Here is a 15347-nt window from a genome sequence, read left to right on the forward strand (position 1 = left end):
TTTTCCATGCTTCAGAGTTCTTTCACTAGATTTGACGTGTGATCATAGGAGCTTATAAGAACAATTTATCACTACCTCTTGCCAAGTTCCACAGCCAAAACCTGATTGAAAACTAAAAGGCAGAATCATATCTTTTCACTGTTGCTTACTCTTGGGGCTTATATCATTTTACTACTCTGTATAAATATAAACAGTCGCTACATTGTCGTCAATTACGGCAGTCTGCCATTTTTTTTATTTTATTTTTTTCCTGGTCTAACTTGACTTTCCAACCGAGAAAATATGAGTAAGAAAGGAAAGTTTTTGATCACTTTTATTTATTTTTTTAATCATTTAAAAACGCAAGTTTGGTTTTATTGAATGTCACAGTAGAAAGGAAATGGATTCACATGAACTGTGAAACAATATATTTTTTTTCCAGCAAAAAATGTGAAAACATCAAAGAAACATATTTAAAAAGCTAAGAAAATTACTTACAAACACATAGATTTATTATTTCATAAATAGGCGCAACAGGCTCCATTTAATAAAAAATAAAAATAAAACAAAAATAAAATAAAAAAGATTAAATACAGACACAGTATGGAGAAACGATATAACACATAGCCAGGTATCAAGGTTACAATTTAGCGGTTTCCAATCTGTCTCTGCATCTAGTAAAATAACATAAGCATTTGGCAGGTTTTATACATAGAGGGACATAATGACATTTACTAACAGTTACACAAGAAGTGATACAAAAAGCCATTTTAATGCGGTACAAAATAAACATGTCGGATTTCTGTATAGCCCAGAGCACAATTAGCCAATTTCTCAGTGGAGTATTTTTCTCCGAAATATTTTTAATTTTTTTGAAAATATAGACATATTAGGCATTAAAAAATAAGCAAAAAATATGAATGTTTGCCAATCATAACCGTTTTTTCAAAGTTTACCACCTGGAATGTGCCAGATTTCAATTGTAATTTAGCTACACAACATCCACATTTTATACTCTAGGAGAATGGACACTCATGCTATTTACATCCTTGCTATGAGTGCTACATCAAGCCATTATGAAAGTCTTTAGTAGATTTATATAAACAACCTTTATGAAAACCAATGAGGAACTCCAGGACGCTTTAATCTGAGATGACTACAGTTGCTAAGGCAGCTTTACTAGTGCAGCACTTCACAGCAAAACCAATATAAAATATGAATGGTCCAATTTTCTTTAGTAATCCTCTTTTTCGGTAAAGAAGGGGGAACGTTACTTAAAGGAGTTGGAGAAGAAGAAGCAAGACTATTTTCCCAGAGTGGATATTCCACAAACTGCAAATGTCCTAAGTGCTTAGCAACTTGTATTTTCTAATGAACTGCAGAATTGTCATGGTCGCGGGTTGCGATCCTTGACAAGGGGTTGTCCCTGCATTCCTCTTCTAAAAGAAATTTCTCTGCCTGGTTCATACTTTCAGGTTAGGTACAGTGCTTTGTCTCTTTGCATGTTCCTGGGGAAAGAGAAAAGAAAATTACAATCACATTTTTGCAAATTTTTTTACATTTTTCTGGAGAATGTCAAAGAGCACCTGTTCGTAGAATCGACCCGATTAAACCAGGCACACTGATTCAGTTGGGTTGATTCCGGTGGTTAAATGATACCTGTCTTGTGAAAATCATTGGAGGTGTTCCTGAGAAAAAGGACTAATATTTATGCGAATGAGGGCTTCAGTGCACCAAGGGACGTGGCCAGCACTGGACAGTTGAGGAACTGAAGCCCTCGTTTGCAGAAAGTATTTTTTCTTGGGAAAATTGTGACGAATTTTAAAAAGATATTCATATCATTTTAATCAGCAGGATAAACTCTATCAGGCAGCATGCCTAGCTTAATAGGGTTGATTCTGCTGTGTGGTGTGTTTGATAAATCTCATTAGAACAAACTAGTCATTATTATTACTACCATAAAATAAATAAGGTTTGTTCACAAGTGCTAATACACATGTACAGCTTATTATTTTTGTGAGTTTTTTTTATTTATTTAAAACATATTAATACATTTTTAATACATTTTGTAATAATCCCATAAAGGAATTATGTTCTTAAAAAATTATTTTATACTTACAATGTATTAGCCTACTGCAGTGGCGCACCTACAGGGGGGTCCAGCGGGTCTGGACCCCCCTAGAACAACCAGCGAATATATATATTTTTTTTAATCCCTCAGTGCCGCACCGGTGGTGAGGCAGTAGGAGATGAGCGCTTCCATTGTGGAAGCGCTCATCTCCATATTCATTTGTATCGCTGTCCTGACTGTGCTGCGGCGGGGCAGTCGGGCAGCACACAGCAGGGACACAGGCCGGAAGAGGCCTGCATCGCATCACTACTGCTGATGAAGACAAGTATTAGGGCTGTTTCACACGAGCGAGTCCATGGCGGGAATCACGCTCCATGTGTGAGTGTGATCCTCCGCTCTGGACTTGCAGGAGCGCACGGCATTATCATGATTTATAATGCTATGTGTCTCCGCTTGACCTTATTTCTACAGAATCATACTGACAGCTTTATGTCACTATGATTCTGTGGAAAAAAGGCCATGCAGAGACACATAGCATTATAAAATCATGATAATGCCGTGCGCTGCTGCAAGTCCAGAGCAGAGGATCACACTCACACATGGAGCGTGATTCCCGCAATGGACTCGCACGTGTGAAACAGCCCTTAGTCTTTTTATTTTTTTTATTTTTTTTGGGGGGGGGGGAGCTGGCACAATGGGGGCATCTGGCATTTCTTACAGCCCCATTTTTTTGAGGGTGGCACTCTGGGGGCATTTATTTCTTGCCCATTTTAGGGGGGGGCACTATGGGGGCATTTCTTACTGGCACATTATAGGGGGGCACTATGGGGGAGAGGAGCACTATGGGGGCATCTGGGGGCTCTAAAGGGGCTTTTTTTTTATTGACACATTATGGTGAGCACTATAGGGAAGAGCAGCACTATGGGGCATCTGGTGACACTGTAGGGGCAATATTTGGGGACACTATGGGGAAGTGGGGGCTCTAAAGGGGCCTTTTTTATTGGCACATTAAGGGGGCCATTATGGCATCTGGTGGCACTGAGGGGGCATCTTTTACTGGCACATTATGGGAGGCATTATAGGGGAGAGCGGCACTATGGGGCAATATTTGGGGGCACGATGGGGGGAGTGGAGCACTATTGGGGCATCTGGTGGCACTAAGAAGGGGCATTTTTTTACTGGCACATTATGGGGGAGAGGAGCACTATAGGGGCATCTGCTGGGGGGACTAAGAAGGGGCATTTTTTTACTGGCATATTATGGGGGACACTATGGGGAAGGGGCAGAGGAGCACTATGAGGGCTGGGGCACTATATAGGGGTATTTTATACTGGCATACATTATGGGGACATTAGCTCAACTGCAGGCACTAAGCGGGGGTATTTCATGTACTGTCATATTATAAGGAGAATTATTACTACTACGGGGTATTATGGGGAGCTTTACTACTACTGGGGGCTATAAGGAACATGATTACTAGTATGGGCACTATAGGGGTATTATTACTACTAAGTGTGCTGTGGCAGAGAATTATTTATATTGGTGGGATTTTGGGGAGGAGTGTTACTTTGGGGGGCACCCTGGCATAGTATCAGCTTAGCACAATTATTTTTGGGGGACATTATCTTTATACTATTAGTGTCTGGGCGCAGATATTTTTTTTAGAGAACTGTGTGCCAATATTTGTTGAAGGGGGCACTATCTGTGTGGTAGTAGTATTTCCAGGGGGACTGTTTCTGCAGTATAGTATTGGGCAGGAAAGGGTGTTCAGAAGATGTGAAGATTATGGAAATGTGGGAAACTAATGTCTGTTTGTCAATCTCTGCATGGACGGGAGATGGCTGAAAAATCATCATGGCGGTCTGGTCTGAATGGAGAAGATAAGGAAAGAGAACGTCTACAACAAAGGTGACATCACTGGATGTAAGAGGTATGTGGCGCTATGTAGGAGAGGAGATGCTCCGGCTTCTCCCCCTGCCATTTGCAGAAGGAGGATTCAGAGCTGGGTGAGGACGGTCAAGGGGGGCAGCAGGCCACAGGCGGGTGGCAGATGGTGGGGGGAACCACAGGTCTTGAGCAGGATCTGGGGAGGGAGGAGAATGGAGGAGCTTCCTGGCTGTAGCCTGCTGTTGTTTATTGTATAATGTGACAGGACACGCCCTCTCCGTATGATGTGTAGAGACAGGCCTCATCAATAGAATTTCAGCTGTACAATGTTTGTTGGGAGTGGCCTATTATATGTAGGAGGGGCTTTTAATAATGGACGGGGCTAACAATTTTGCACGGCGCGATGCACACGCTGCATTTTTCCACTCCTGCAGAGCTTTTAGAAATGGCCAGGCAAAAGAATCAGCGCAACAGGCTACGCACCCCACATTTTTTTTTATATTAAGGGGGCTTTGAAAAATGGGCGGGCAAAAGAATTGAAACAGCTACACTTGCCACATTTTTTGCCTTTTGGACCCCCCCTAGACAAAATTCCTGGGTGCTTCCTTGGCCTACTGTATTTCTGTATGCTATACATTATGCTGTGTCTCTATAGCAAAGGCTGTGGTTAGGACAACACTAGCATGCCCTAACAGCAGGATTACAGAATTTACAGTAAGACTTACCCCACCTCCAATCAGATCACTGGGACCCAATTAGAGGGAGAAAGTCCCTCAGATCATGCTGTGGTCACAGACTATGGCAATCGATGGGTTAAGGGCTCATTCACACGGCGATGCTTTTCCCTGCATTGGGGGGGGGGAAGGGGGGCGCGCAAAGACGCGATCACCCGATGCATAAGCGTTTGCTAATTCATTGGGCCAATTTGCTTTAATGAGCCTTTCTACAAACCCTTATCTCCGATAATGGACCTGATTCCTAGGAATAACCGTTCCTGATAATTGCCCCATGTATAAAGGGGCCTAAGGCCTGTTTCACATCTGCATTTATGCAAATCTGAAAGGCTTTTCCTTTTTTAATGGAGTGATTGTTTATATGATACTGTATGCTGTCAGGCTGAGTAGCCCAACAGCAAATCTCAGCAACATAAAGTGAAGCTAGGCTCTGGAGCACAATGTAGCAAAGCCTTGGCCCCTTCACCCACCTAAGAGGCAACCCGTCCTAGTCATATTCTAAGACGGATGGCTGGATACCATTTTGATATCACACTCAGAGAACCCCCTTTATAAAAAGTAGTCAATAATCACAGGAGATCTGTAATTTATAGGTAAATGATAATGATATGTTTTTGTCTAAGGGATATCTCCAGTAGGTCTCCTCTACTTATTCATGGTGGGTACTGATATAAAAAAAAGTGTATATATATATAGTTATTGCAATAACTAATGTGAAAACACATGGTCTATCCATTAGTGTCTGCTTCAGAGACATCCCTATAATTTTACCTATAAATGCAAACCAACGTAATAACTCCTGGGATTCTAAGACATGTTTCATAGCAGGAGAAGAACACTAGAGTGTGCTGGTAGCCTACTCACCCATTACTGCAGTAGTCATTGTTCCATTCTATGGCCTGTCCTGGAGGATTCCTACAACCTGAACGGACATACTCCATTGCTTGAGTAACAACCTGGGCTGCTGTAGATGTTGGGCTGATAAGATTCTGATATTCTGACTGAAGAGTAAATCCCTGGGAAACAAATAAACCATATTACTCGCTCTGTGTGATATGCATAGTAAACAATAAAAACACAGTGTCCAGGAAGACATAAGAGACAGAATAAAAGTAATGAATCTGAAAGATCAATATATTGGTATTACATCCAGAATGCACATGAATATGCAAAATGATGGGAAAAAAGCTCATGTAGATTTTAAAAACTGATTAGCCTAGAAGGAAAACAAAAGGTTTTAAAGACAAAGAGGTGAACAATTAACCGAACCAATATAAATATATCCTCCGAATATGCATTTTCTTCCTTCTTCATTAAAATCAAGGATACATTGCTTGTTAATTTTCAAAATATGCAACAGAATCTTTTTGAAAGACATTGGCAGCAGGTGGCTGAGTGTTTTATTAGACTACACCTATTCATGCATTGTTCTCCAAACCCTTTTTCTTCATTCAATCACAAAGGGACCATCTGCTTCCTTTATACTTACACTTCTTTTTCAACTAACAAAAAAAGCAAAGCACGATACTAGTGATTTAAATTAACGAGTAACAAATAAATCACCACGCAACAAAAAAAAAACTTTTCGTATGCTACTGGGCAAAAATCATTTGTCCTATACTAAATCGAGTGTGCGGATAACAAATCCGAAGTCAGAATTGTGGTAACACATCATGAAATTTTGCTATGCATAAGTATACCTAAATGAACTAAGCACTTGGAAAGCATTGAATAATTTTAAACAGAACGAGTTTTACTCCAACAATTACCTGATCTACATCAAAGTTTGCGTAGTAAACAGTGTATGAAAAAGTAAGGCTGGTTTCACACGGGCGTTGCGGGAAAATGTGCGGGTGTGTTGCGGGAACACGCGCGATTTTTCAGTGTGAGTGCAAAACATTGTAATGCGTTGTGCACTCGCGTGAGAAAAATCGCACATGTTTGGTACCCAAACCCAAACTTCTTCACAGAAGTTCGGGCTTGGGATCAGTGTTCTGTAGATTGTATTATTTTCCCTTATAACATGGTTATAAGGGAAAATAATAGCATTCTGAATACAGAATGCATAGTAAAATGGCGCTGGAGGGGTTAAAAAAAAATATAATTTAACTCACCTTAATCCACTTGATCGCGCAGTCGGCATCTCCTTCTGTCTTCTGCGCGATCAAGTGGATTAAGGCGAGTTAAATTATTTTTTATTTATTTTTTAACCCCTCCAGCGCTATTTTACTATGCATTCTGTATTCAGAATGCTATTATTTTCCCTTATAACCATGTTATAAGGGAAAATAATAATGATCGGGTCTCCATCCCGATCGTCTCCTAGCAACCGTGCGCGAAAATCGCACCGCATCCGCACTTGCTTGCGGATGCTTGTGATTTTCATGCAACCCCATTCATTTCTATGGGGCCTGTGTTACGTGAAAAACGCTGAATATAGAGCATGCTGCGATTTTCACGCAACGCACAAGTGATGTGTGAAAATCACCGCTCATGTAAACAGCCCAATAGAAATGAGTGGGTCGGGATTCAGTGCGGGTGCAATGCGTTCAACTCACGCATTGCATCCGCGCGGAATACTCACCCGTGTGAAAGGGGCCTAATGGAATAAAAAAAATTCAAAAAGTCTTGTTTTTCAGTTTAAACGTCTTACTTGAGCAAGGCCCAGTACTGTTAAAAGTGCTTCAGACATCTGCTTTTGCGTTTGTGAACGGTCACATTTTCCCATTGCAAAAAACAGCAGTAGTCCCCCTTTATGTTGGGATTTCAGCAGTCTTGATACCTGTTCTCCATTGTAGAAATATCTTTATGGAACCACTCTCCATGTTCGTCAATTATGTGTCCCAAAGTGGGTGGGAAAAAGTCAAGATGGGAATGGAAGAAATGCACTTTCAATGACATTCCGCAGCCAAGTTGTTCATATGCTGTAAGCATGTTGTCTACTAATTCAGCATAGTTTGCAGCTCGTCTGTTCCCAAGGAGCCAAAGTTCTGCACTACTAGCACAAATGCATCCCAAGCTGCAAGACGCACTCGCTTTGTCAGATTCTTGCGTTGATCATAAGTAGTGTATTTGCCACATATGTAGCAGAAATTGTCTGGATCGTTAACACATTTGCGTTCATCCATCTTAAGTTTCAAAACTGATAGCACTATAACAGATCACTTTATCAAAATCTGTCCAGCTTGCCATATATACTTACTGCTGACATCAGCCTGAGTGCATCCGAACAGGTCTGGACATGTCCATTGGAATATCTCCAATATACTGCATTAATATTATAACTGAATAGGCTTTGCATGTACTTAACCCTTTAAGGACCTTAGCTGTAAATGTATGGCGAAAGTCCGGTCCCCAAAAATGGCGCCCGCTCGCATGTGCAGCGGGTGCATAGCCGCCGGGTTTCTGCAGACCCGCAGCACATGTATGCGATCAGCCATAAGGCTGATCACATACATTTTCCCTTTCAGATGCCGTAGTCAAATGTGACCACGGCATCTGCGCAGTCCGGAAGCAGAAGTCACGCACTTCCGCTCCGGTAACAATGTTCTCTGGCTGAGATCGGGGAACCTGTTACATTGATCTAATAGGCTGAAGCCTCAAGCAGGTTTCGGTGCCTAGTAGATGACTATACCAATACAGGACACTAGGTGGCAGCATTGTATTGGTATATTGCAAATGAAGTGTTAATTGGTGTCTAAATAGACTTTAATGAACACAATAGGCAATCTAATGATTGCCAGTTATTGTCACCCAAGGTGACTTAAAAATAAAAGTGAAAAAAAGGTAAAAAAAGATTTTTCAAATATAATTTTTTTTTAACAAAATAAAAGTTAAAATCACCCCCCTTTCCTTAAAATAAAAATACTTAAACAATAAGAAAAATAAACATCATGGGCATTGCCACGTGCAAAAATGCCCATACTATTAAAATATAACAATATTAATGGCATACAGGAAATGGCGTAATGGGCAAAAAAAAAAAAAAAATATGCCAATTTGCCATTTTATGTCACTTCAACTACCCAATTATAATTTTTTTTAAAAAGTGATCAAAACGTCGCACATACTTTAAATTAGTATCACTTTAAAGAACAGATCGTCCCGCAAAAAATAAGCCCTCACACAGCCCCACACATAATTACGAAAAAGTTATAGGGGTCAGAATATGGTTATAAAAAAAAAAAAAATTAATTCTCCAAGGTTTCAAAAAAATAATAATTCAGTATTAAAACGCAAGAAAAATTATACAAGTGTGGTATCGTTGTAACTGTACTGACCTGGAGAATGAACAGGTCAATTTGTACAGTGTAACAAATAAAAATAAAAACCTTTATCAGAATTGCCTTTTTCCCCAATTCTACCCCATTTGGAATTTTTTTACCGCTTGCTACTACATGGTATGCAATTAGAAAGTACAACTTGTCCTGCAAATAATAAGCCCTCATAAGGCTATGTGAATGGAAAATTAAAAAAGTTAGGACTATGGGAAGGTGGGGAGTGAAAAGCAAAAATGCAAAAATGTAAAATCCCAGGGTCCTTAAGGGGTTAAAATACAGGATGTTTCATCCAAAGTCGATTCGCTCACTCTAGTCACCGTGCACGAGATTTTGTGTGGGATCTTCAAGCAAGATGGCAGCGGTGGCCTCTTCACGGTCAAATGGATGAGGGGAGTATGATTTTATTTTTTTACCGCCCTTTCAGGGAAATTGGTGTTAAAAAAGGCAAAAAATTCACAAATGTTGCAAAATGCCATTTGCCACAAAATATTTTACTTTTCTACAACAAAAAACTGGGAGAGAACCTTAATAAATCTCCCCAAGCGTGTTTTTAGCCTCAAAGCTTTTAGCTTCCTATAGAGGACACTATGGGCCTCATTTATCAAAACTGTCCAACAGTAAAACTGTCTTAGGGTACTTTCACACTAGCGTTATTCTTTTCCGGCATTGAGTTCCATCCTAGGGGTTCAATAGCAGAAAAGAACTGATCAGGTTTATCCTAATGCATTCTGAATGGAGAGCAATCTGTTCATGATGCATCAGGATACCTTAACTTCAGTCTTTTTGACTTTTCAGGAAGGAGATAATACTGCAGCATGCTGCGGTTTTATCTCCGTCCAAAAATCCGGAACACTTGCCGGAAGGCCGTATCCTGCATTTTTCCCATTGAAATGCATTAATGCCGGATCCAGCCCCGAGTGTCCTGGCAAAACGGATCTGGCATTGCGGTCTGCGCATGCTCAGACCGAAAAAAAAATTGGAAAAAAATAAATGCCGGATCAGTTTTTCCGGATTTCCGGAGAGACGGATCTGGCATTTCAATGCATTTGTCATACGGATCAGGATCCTGATCGGTTTAACAAATGTCATCAGTTTGCGTCTGTTTTGCTGGATCCGGCGGGCAGATCCGGCGACGGAACTGCCTGCTGGGATCCTCTGCCACAAGTGTAAAAGTACCCTTAGTTGTCCATAGCAGCCAATCAGAGCTCAGCTTTCATTTTCTAATGGGCTCTGAAAAAAAATAAAGCTGAGCTCTGGTTGCAAAGGACAACTAAGGCCGTTTTACTCTTCGGCAGTTTTGATAAATGAAGTCCGGTGTCTTAAATGAAAAAACACATTTACAGGGGTTCTCAAGGTTTATGTGATTTAAAAAATATTGAAATCAAGTGTATTCAGCTCACCTGCTGGGATGCACAGAAGTGTTGGAGACACAAAAAGTACAGTAAAAAAGCAGGAGGATACAGCATCCATTAATGGGTAATCAGGTACATGTCATTTGCTTTAAGGGGATGTATGGAGCAGGCTCCCATACTAAATTTGCTCCATACATGGTGGGTGCTGGCTGTGATTTGGGTCACTTTGCCCTCCAAAAACCATTGAATAAAAAGTGATCAAAAAAGTCATGTAAATCCTAAAATGTTACCAATAAAAACTACGGCTTGCTCTGCAAAAAATTACCTGACAGACAGCTCTGTAGATGGAAATATAAAAAAGTTATGGCTGTCAGAATATGGTGATGCAAAGAAAATATTTTTAAGGTTTTTATTTTGTTTAAAGTAGTTAAAGGGGTTGTCCGAGTTTTTTGTTGTTGTTCTTTGTATGTTTTTAACTAGTCAAATGTAACAGCTTTGCCATGCACTTACTCCATCTGTAGTTGCTCCTTTCTCAGATTTCACTGAGGGTCACATGACCTGTGATTTCAGCTTCTCTCCCTGCTCTGATGATGATTCGTGCACAAGCCTGAAAGAGCAAAGATGTGTCTGTACACCAGACGTCACTGTGCTGGCCATGCCCCCCTTCACTGCCGGCTGCGGCTTATTGCTCTCTCTCTGGATTCTTAACCCCTTCAGCAGCACAGACTCAGGGCTGAAAGCTTTACTGAGTAGCTGCAGGCAGTGAGGAGACAAATGCTGGGCACAGGAGCTTACAGACTAGAGGAGTTCTGCACAAGAACAGGTAGAGGGGAGATCCTGTGTGTATCAGCACACAGAAGAGAACCAGGAAAATGAGGAAATAGATTTTTTTTTTACCTAAAATTTGCTTAGCTCAGTTATATATTGCTGCCATCAGATTTACAGTGCTATATATATATTTTCATAACTCGGACAACCCCTTTAAACATAATAGACATTTTAAATTTGGTACAACTGTAATTGTACTGACTTGCCGAATAAGGTTGTCATTTCATTTTTAGCATTGGACACGGTAAACACAAAACCCCAAAAACCATGGCAGAATTGCATTTTTTTCCATTTCACCCCACAAATATTTTTTTCCCATTTTACAATTAAATAGTGCTATTAAAAATACAACTATTTCAGCATGTCGATAAATCTTGGCAGAAAACAGAAGGCAGATTTTGTCAATGATGGGTCAATCCAGAGTATCCAGACGTGGCTTAAATCAGTACTTGCCCAATGTGATCTTTGAACAAGGGAACGGATTGGTGATAAAGCCACTTCCTGAATACAGGCTGTTCTACACACTACTATATACACAAGGTATCTTATGAGGAAACGATTCTAATCACAGTGTATTGTCTCAGAAATGACTCATGACATAGGTTGTGCAACATTGGTTTAGAAGATAAATACATCTTCTAAAATACTCTTCCCCCAACGAATTCCTCATGACTATTAAGTCTCCTTGCGACTGAAGTTACTATGGACGCAAAGAGAAATAATCTGCAACTAAATTCTCCTAAGCCCCAGAGGCAATCTTCTACTTGCCTCTCTCTCACCACTAACATGATAACTTTCCAATAAATGACCACTCCGGCTTGGTACAATACAGGATTCACGAGCTGTGCTTAACTGGCATCTTGCCTAGCGTACTCTCAGTGCTCATATCTAATGCCACTCCATCCTTCACCCTCGTCTATGCCTTCCTACAGTCCTTACAAAAGAATCCCTACCTTTCTCAACACCTTGACATCCCACTATTATGTAGTATCGTTATACATGCTGTTTGAAGGACTACATTACGATATTTCATAAATACCTAATTTTTCACGTAAACGCACTGCCAGTATGTGACTATGGCTGACAAGATGGTACTCTGCTAATGCACACAGGCAAACTCAGCTCTCAGGCATCAAACAGGTTAAACAACTCTTTGAAAGGTATAAGAAAACAGGAGACCTAACAATTATAAGCTTTTTAGCTTCCTTGAAGGTAGGATGATAATGGAAAACACCTCAGTCTTGACAGACCCTCAAAATATGTGTTTTCCATTTTTATTGTATCAGTATCATGTTGGCCCATAGTTCTGGTTTCAGAGCCACTCTTCTGGTTCATAATTCAAATCCCTTTTATTTCACTGGACAGTAAATTAGGGGAGAAGTTATGAGTATTGAATTGTACGTTGTCCCTTGATTCACCTCACTGTATGGGGTGGGCCTGCTCGGTGGACAGTTCCATTGAGGCTTATTCTCCAGAGTGTACAATTTTGTAGCCAGTCAGATATAGACATGTCACCTTTTTCATTAGACTATGTTTGCGGCCTATGTCTATCATATGCTAAAATAGATCTTATGCCAAACATATTTAGAAAGGTATCCAAATAGCTTAACCTCATCAAAGCCATATCTTCTGCCATTCAACAATCAGCAAAAATCAATGGTAGTGATGCCGAGGGTAAGTGTTGTGTCTACATGCATAGTCAAATTAGTGACTAATTTAGAAATACTGCAAACACATACCTTTGATAAATACTGAGATATTGAGTTCACTCACCATCTTAACCCAAGGTCATCATTGGCTTCAATCTACAGTATGTCAACCAAGTATGCATCAATCAGCAATAACATAAAAACAACCTAATTTCTTAGGCCTCTTTCACACGGGCTTTTCAGGAAAATGTGCGGCTGCGTTGCAGGAACATGCACAATTTTTCAGCACGAGTGCAAAACATTGTAATGCGTTTTGCACTCGCGTGAGAAAAATCGCGCATGTTTGGTACCCAAACCCAAACTTCTTCACAGAAGTTCGGGCTTGGGATCGGTTTTCTGTAGATTGTATTATTTTCCCTTATAACATGGTTATAAGGGAAAATAATAGCATTCTGAATACAGAATGCATAGTAAAATAGCGCTGGAGGGGTTAAAAAAATATAATAATAATTTAACTCACCTTAATCCACTTGATCGCGCAGCCGGCATCTCTTCTGTCTTCTTTCTTTGCTGTGTGCAGGAACAGGACCTGTGGTGACGTCACTCCGGTCGTCACATGGTCGATCACATGATCCATCACCATGGTAAAAGATCATGTGATGGATCATGTGATGACCGGAGTGACGTCACCACAGGTCCTGTTTAGAATTTAGAGGCCAAGTCAAAAACTTTAAATGTTTGTCAACTTGCTTAAACTGCTATGAAAAGGCCACTGCCATTAGGAAATGCCATTGCTTTGAAGGGATGCACTTGCTATGTACAATGTATAAGTAGGTCAAATGTGTTAAAGTAAGAACAACATGAATACTAGTCCAGAGCCCAAGGAATCCCAGCAGAACATTGCCCTATGTTTCACCCTGCTCCTGATAGCCTATCCCATATATCATCCTGGAGCCATCTCTTCCCATGTAACACAGTAACATAGTTTGTAAGGCTAAAAAAAAAGACATACGTCCATCCAGTTCAGCCTGTTATCCTGCAAAATTGATCTAGAGTAAGGCAAAAAAAAGCCCCATTGAACTAGAAACCAGTTTTCTTCATCTTTGGGAATAAAAATTTCCTTCCCAACTCCAAATTCACCTGGCTGTCCACGCAATATAAAATAAACTACGATTCAATGCGCCACATTTTTCCATTGCTCCATGTTCCTTTTCTGATGCTCACGTGTACATTATAGGTACTTTCTGCTGTGGACAGCAGTTAGCAAAGGCACTCTGACTAGTCTGTGACTATGCAGCTACATACACAGCAAGCGGTGATGCACTCTATGTCCTGACAACTTCCTATCATACCCAGAATTAACTTTTTCAGTAATTTGTTCTAACCTTTTTGTAGGTTCAGACCATATGGGCTAGCTTTCACACCTCATGCACATCAAGGAGTCTTGGGTGCTCTCACCCATTCCAAGGTTCACAAGTTGCCTTCCCATACCACTTCTGGTAGGTAGTAACCACTGCCATAGCGGGAACACCAACAAGACCTACTATTTTTAGAGTTGTTCTAACCTGGATGGCTAGCAGTGATGGCCAGTTCGCAGTGTTCGCCTGCGAACACATGCGGGCTGCCATTTTGACTCACCCGGCCAGCAATGCACAGGTAAGCCCTTACCTGTGCCTGTGCCGTGAGCTGGTCAAATGCAGTCACGGGGAGCAGGCAGTTCCGAGAACAGCCGCCGGGGGCTTTCGTCGGGATGGTTTCGGAGCTGCCTGCTCATTGTGACCGCATTTGATTTCAAACCGGCTCGCGGCACAGGTAAGGGCTTACCTGTGCATCGCCGGCCGGGTGAGTCAAGATGGCAGCCCGCATGTGTTTGCAGGCGAACACTGCGAACTGGTTATCAATGATGGCTAGTCATTACATTTTCACCCTTGCCAAAGTCCCTCAGATCCATATACTTTCCATTTTTTTTTTCTGTTTACAACTTCAAGAACTGATTGTTCAATAGCTAGATAATAAATTCTACCCCTTGACAGACATCATCACATCACTGTCACATGATAATCAATGTTCTTCACTTCACCTATCAGTGTTTTTTTATGTTATGACTGATCAATGTATGTGTTTATATAGTTTTGGGATATTTCTTACAGATTTTAGTACCCTTAGCATGTTGTGTTACTTTATGTTTACTTTTTGTATAGGAATCTGGTGTATTTCAACCACTGATTGTGCCTGTAAGATATTTAGGTTTACCTATTTTTAATATGTTGTCAGGACTTGGCAACTTCTTGCCACCCACTTGGGAATTTATTTCCTGTTTAAAGGTGGTACCCAGCCTTTACTAAGTGATGGCTTACCTTCAGGGTAGGTCATCAATAGCTGACTGCTGGGGTCCAACACCCTTGGCTCAGCTGTTTGGGTGTAGCTCCTGCACTGGTAGTCGGGGTTAGAACTAAAGAGCATCTTCAACCTTGTATTTGAGGTAGCACTGTTCCATTGAAGTCAATCAGAGAAGAGCTGCAGCGACTAGCTATGGCCACTACACAGTTGACAAAGCTATGTAGTTC

At 40.8% G+C, this 15347-nt stretch overlaps 1 protein-coding gene across 1 annotated transcript in view; it reads right to left on the reverse strand.

Annotated features, from left to right (window-relative positions):
• Nucleotides 1-347: 347 nt before the first annotated feature.
• The window catches only part of TOX (thymocyte selection associated high mobility group box), a 275115-nt gene continuing 260115 nt past the window's right edge, over nucleotides 348-15347 (reverse strand). The window contains exons 8-9 of the mRNA XM_044294040.1: nucleotides 5536-5687; nucleotides 348-1487 (exon numbers count right to left, since the gene is read on the reverse strand). Coding sequence (XP_044149975.1) covers nucleotides 1451-1487; nucleotides 5536-5687 — 189 coding nt within the window. The 3' untranslated portion in view covers nucleotides 348-1450. The remainder of the gene's footprint in view (nucleotides 1488-5535; nucleotides 5688-15347) is intronic.

This window comes from Bufo gargarizans, chromosome 5, assembly GCF_014858855.1.
Source record: "Bufo gargarizans isolate SCDJY-AF-19 chromosome 5, ASM1485885v1, whole genome shotgun sequence".
Taxonomy (NCBI): Eukaryota; Metazoa; Chordata; class Amphibia; order Anura; family Bufonidae; genus Bufo; species Bufo gargarizans.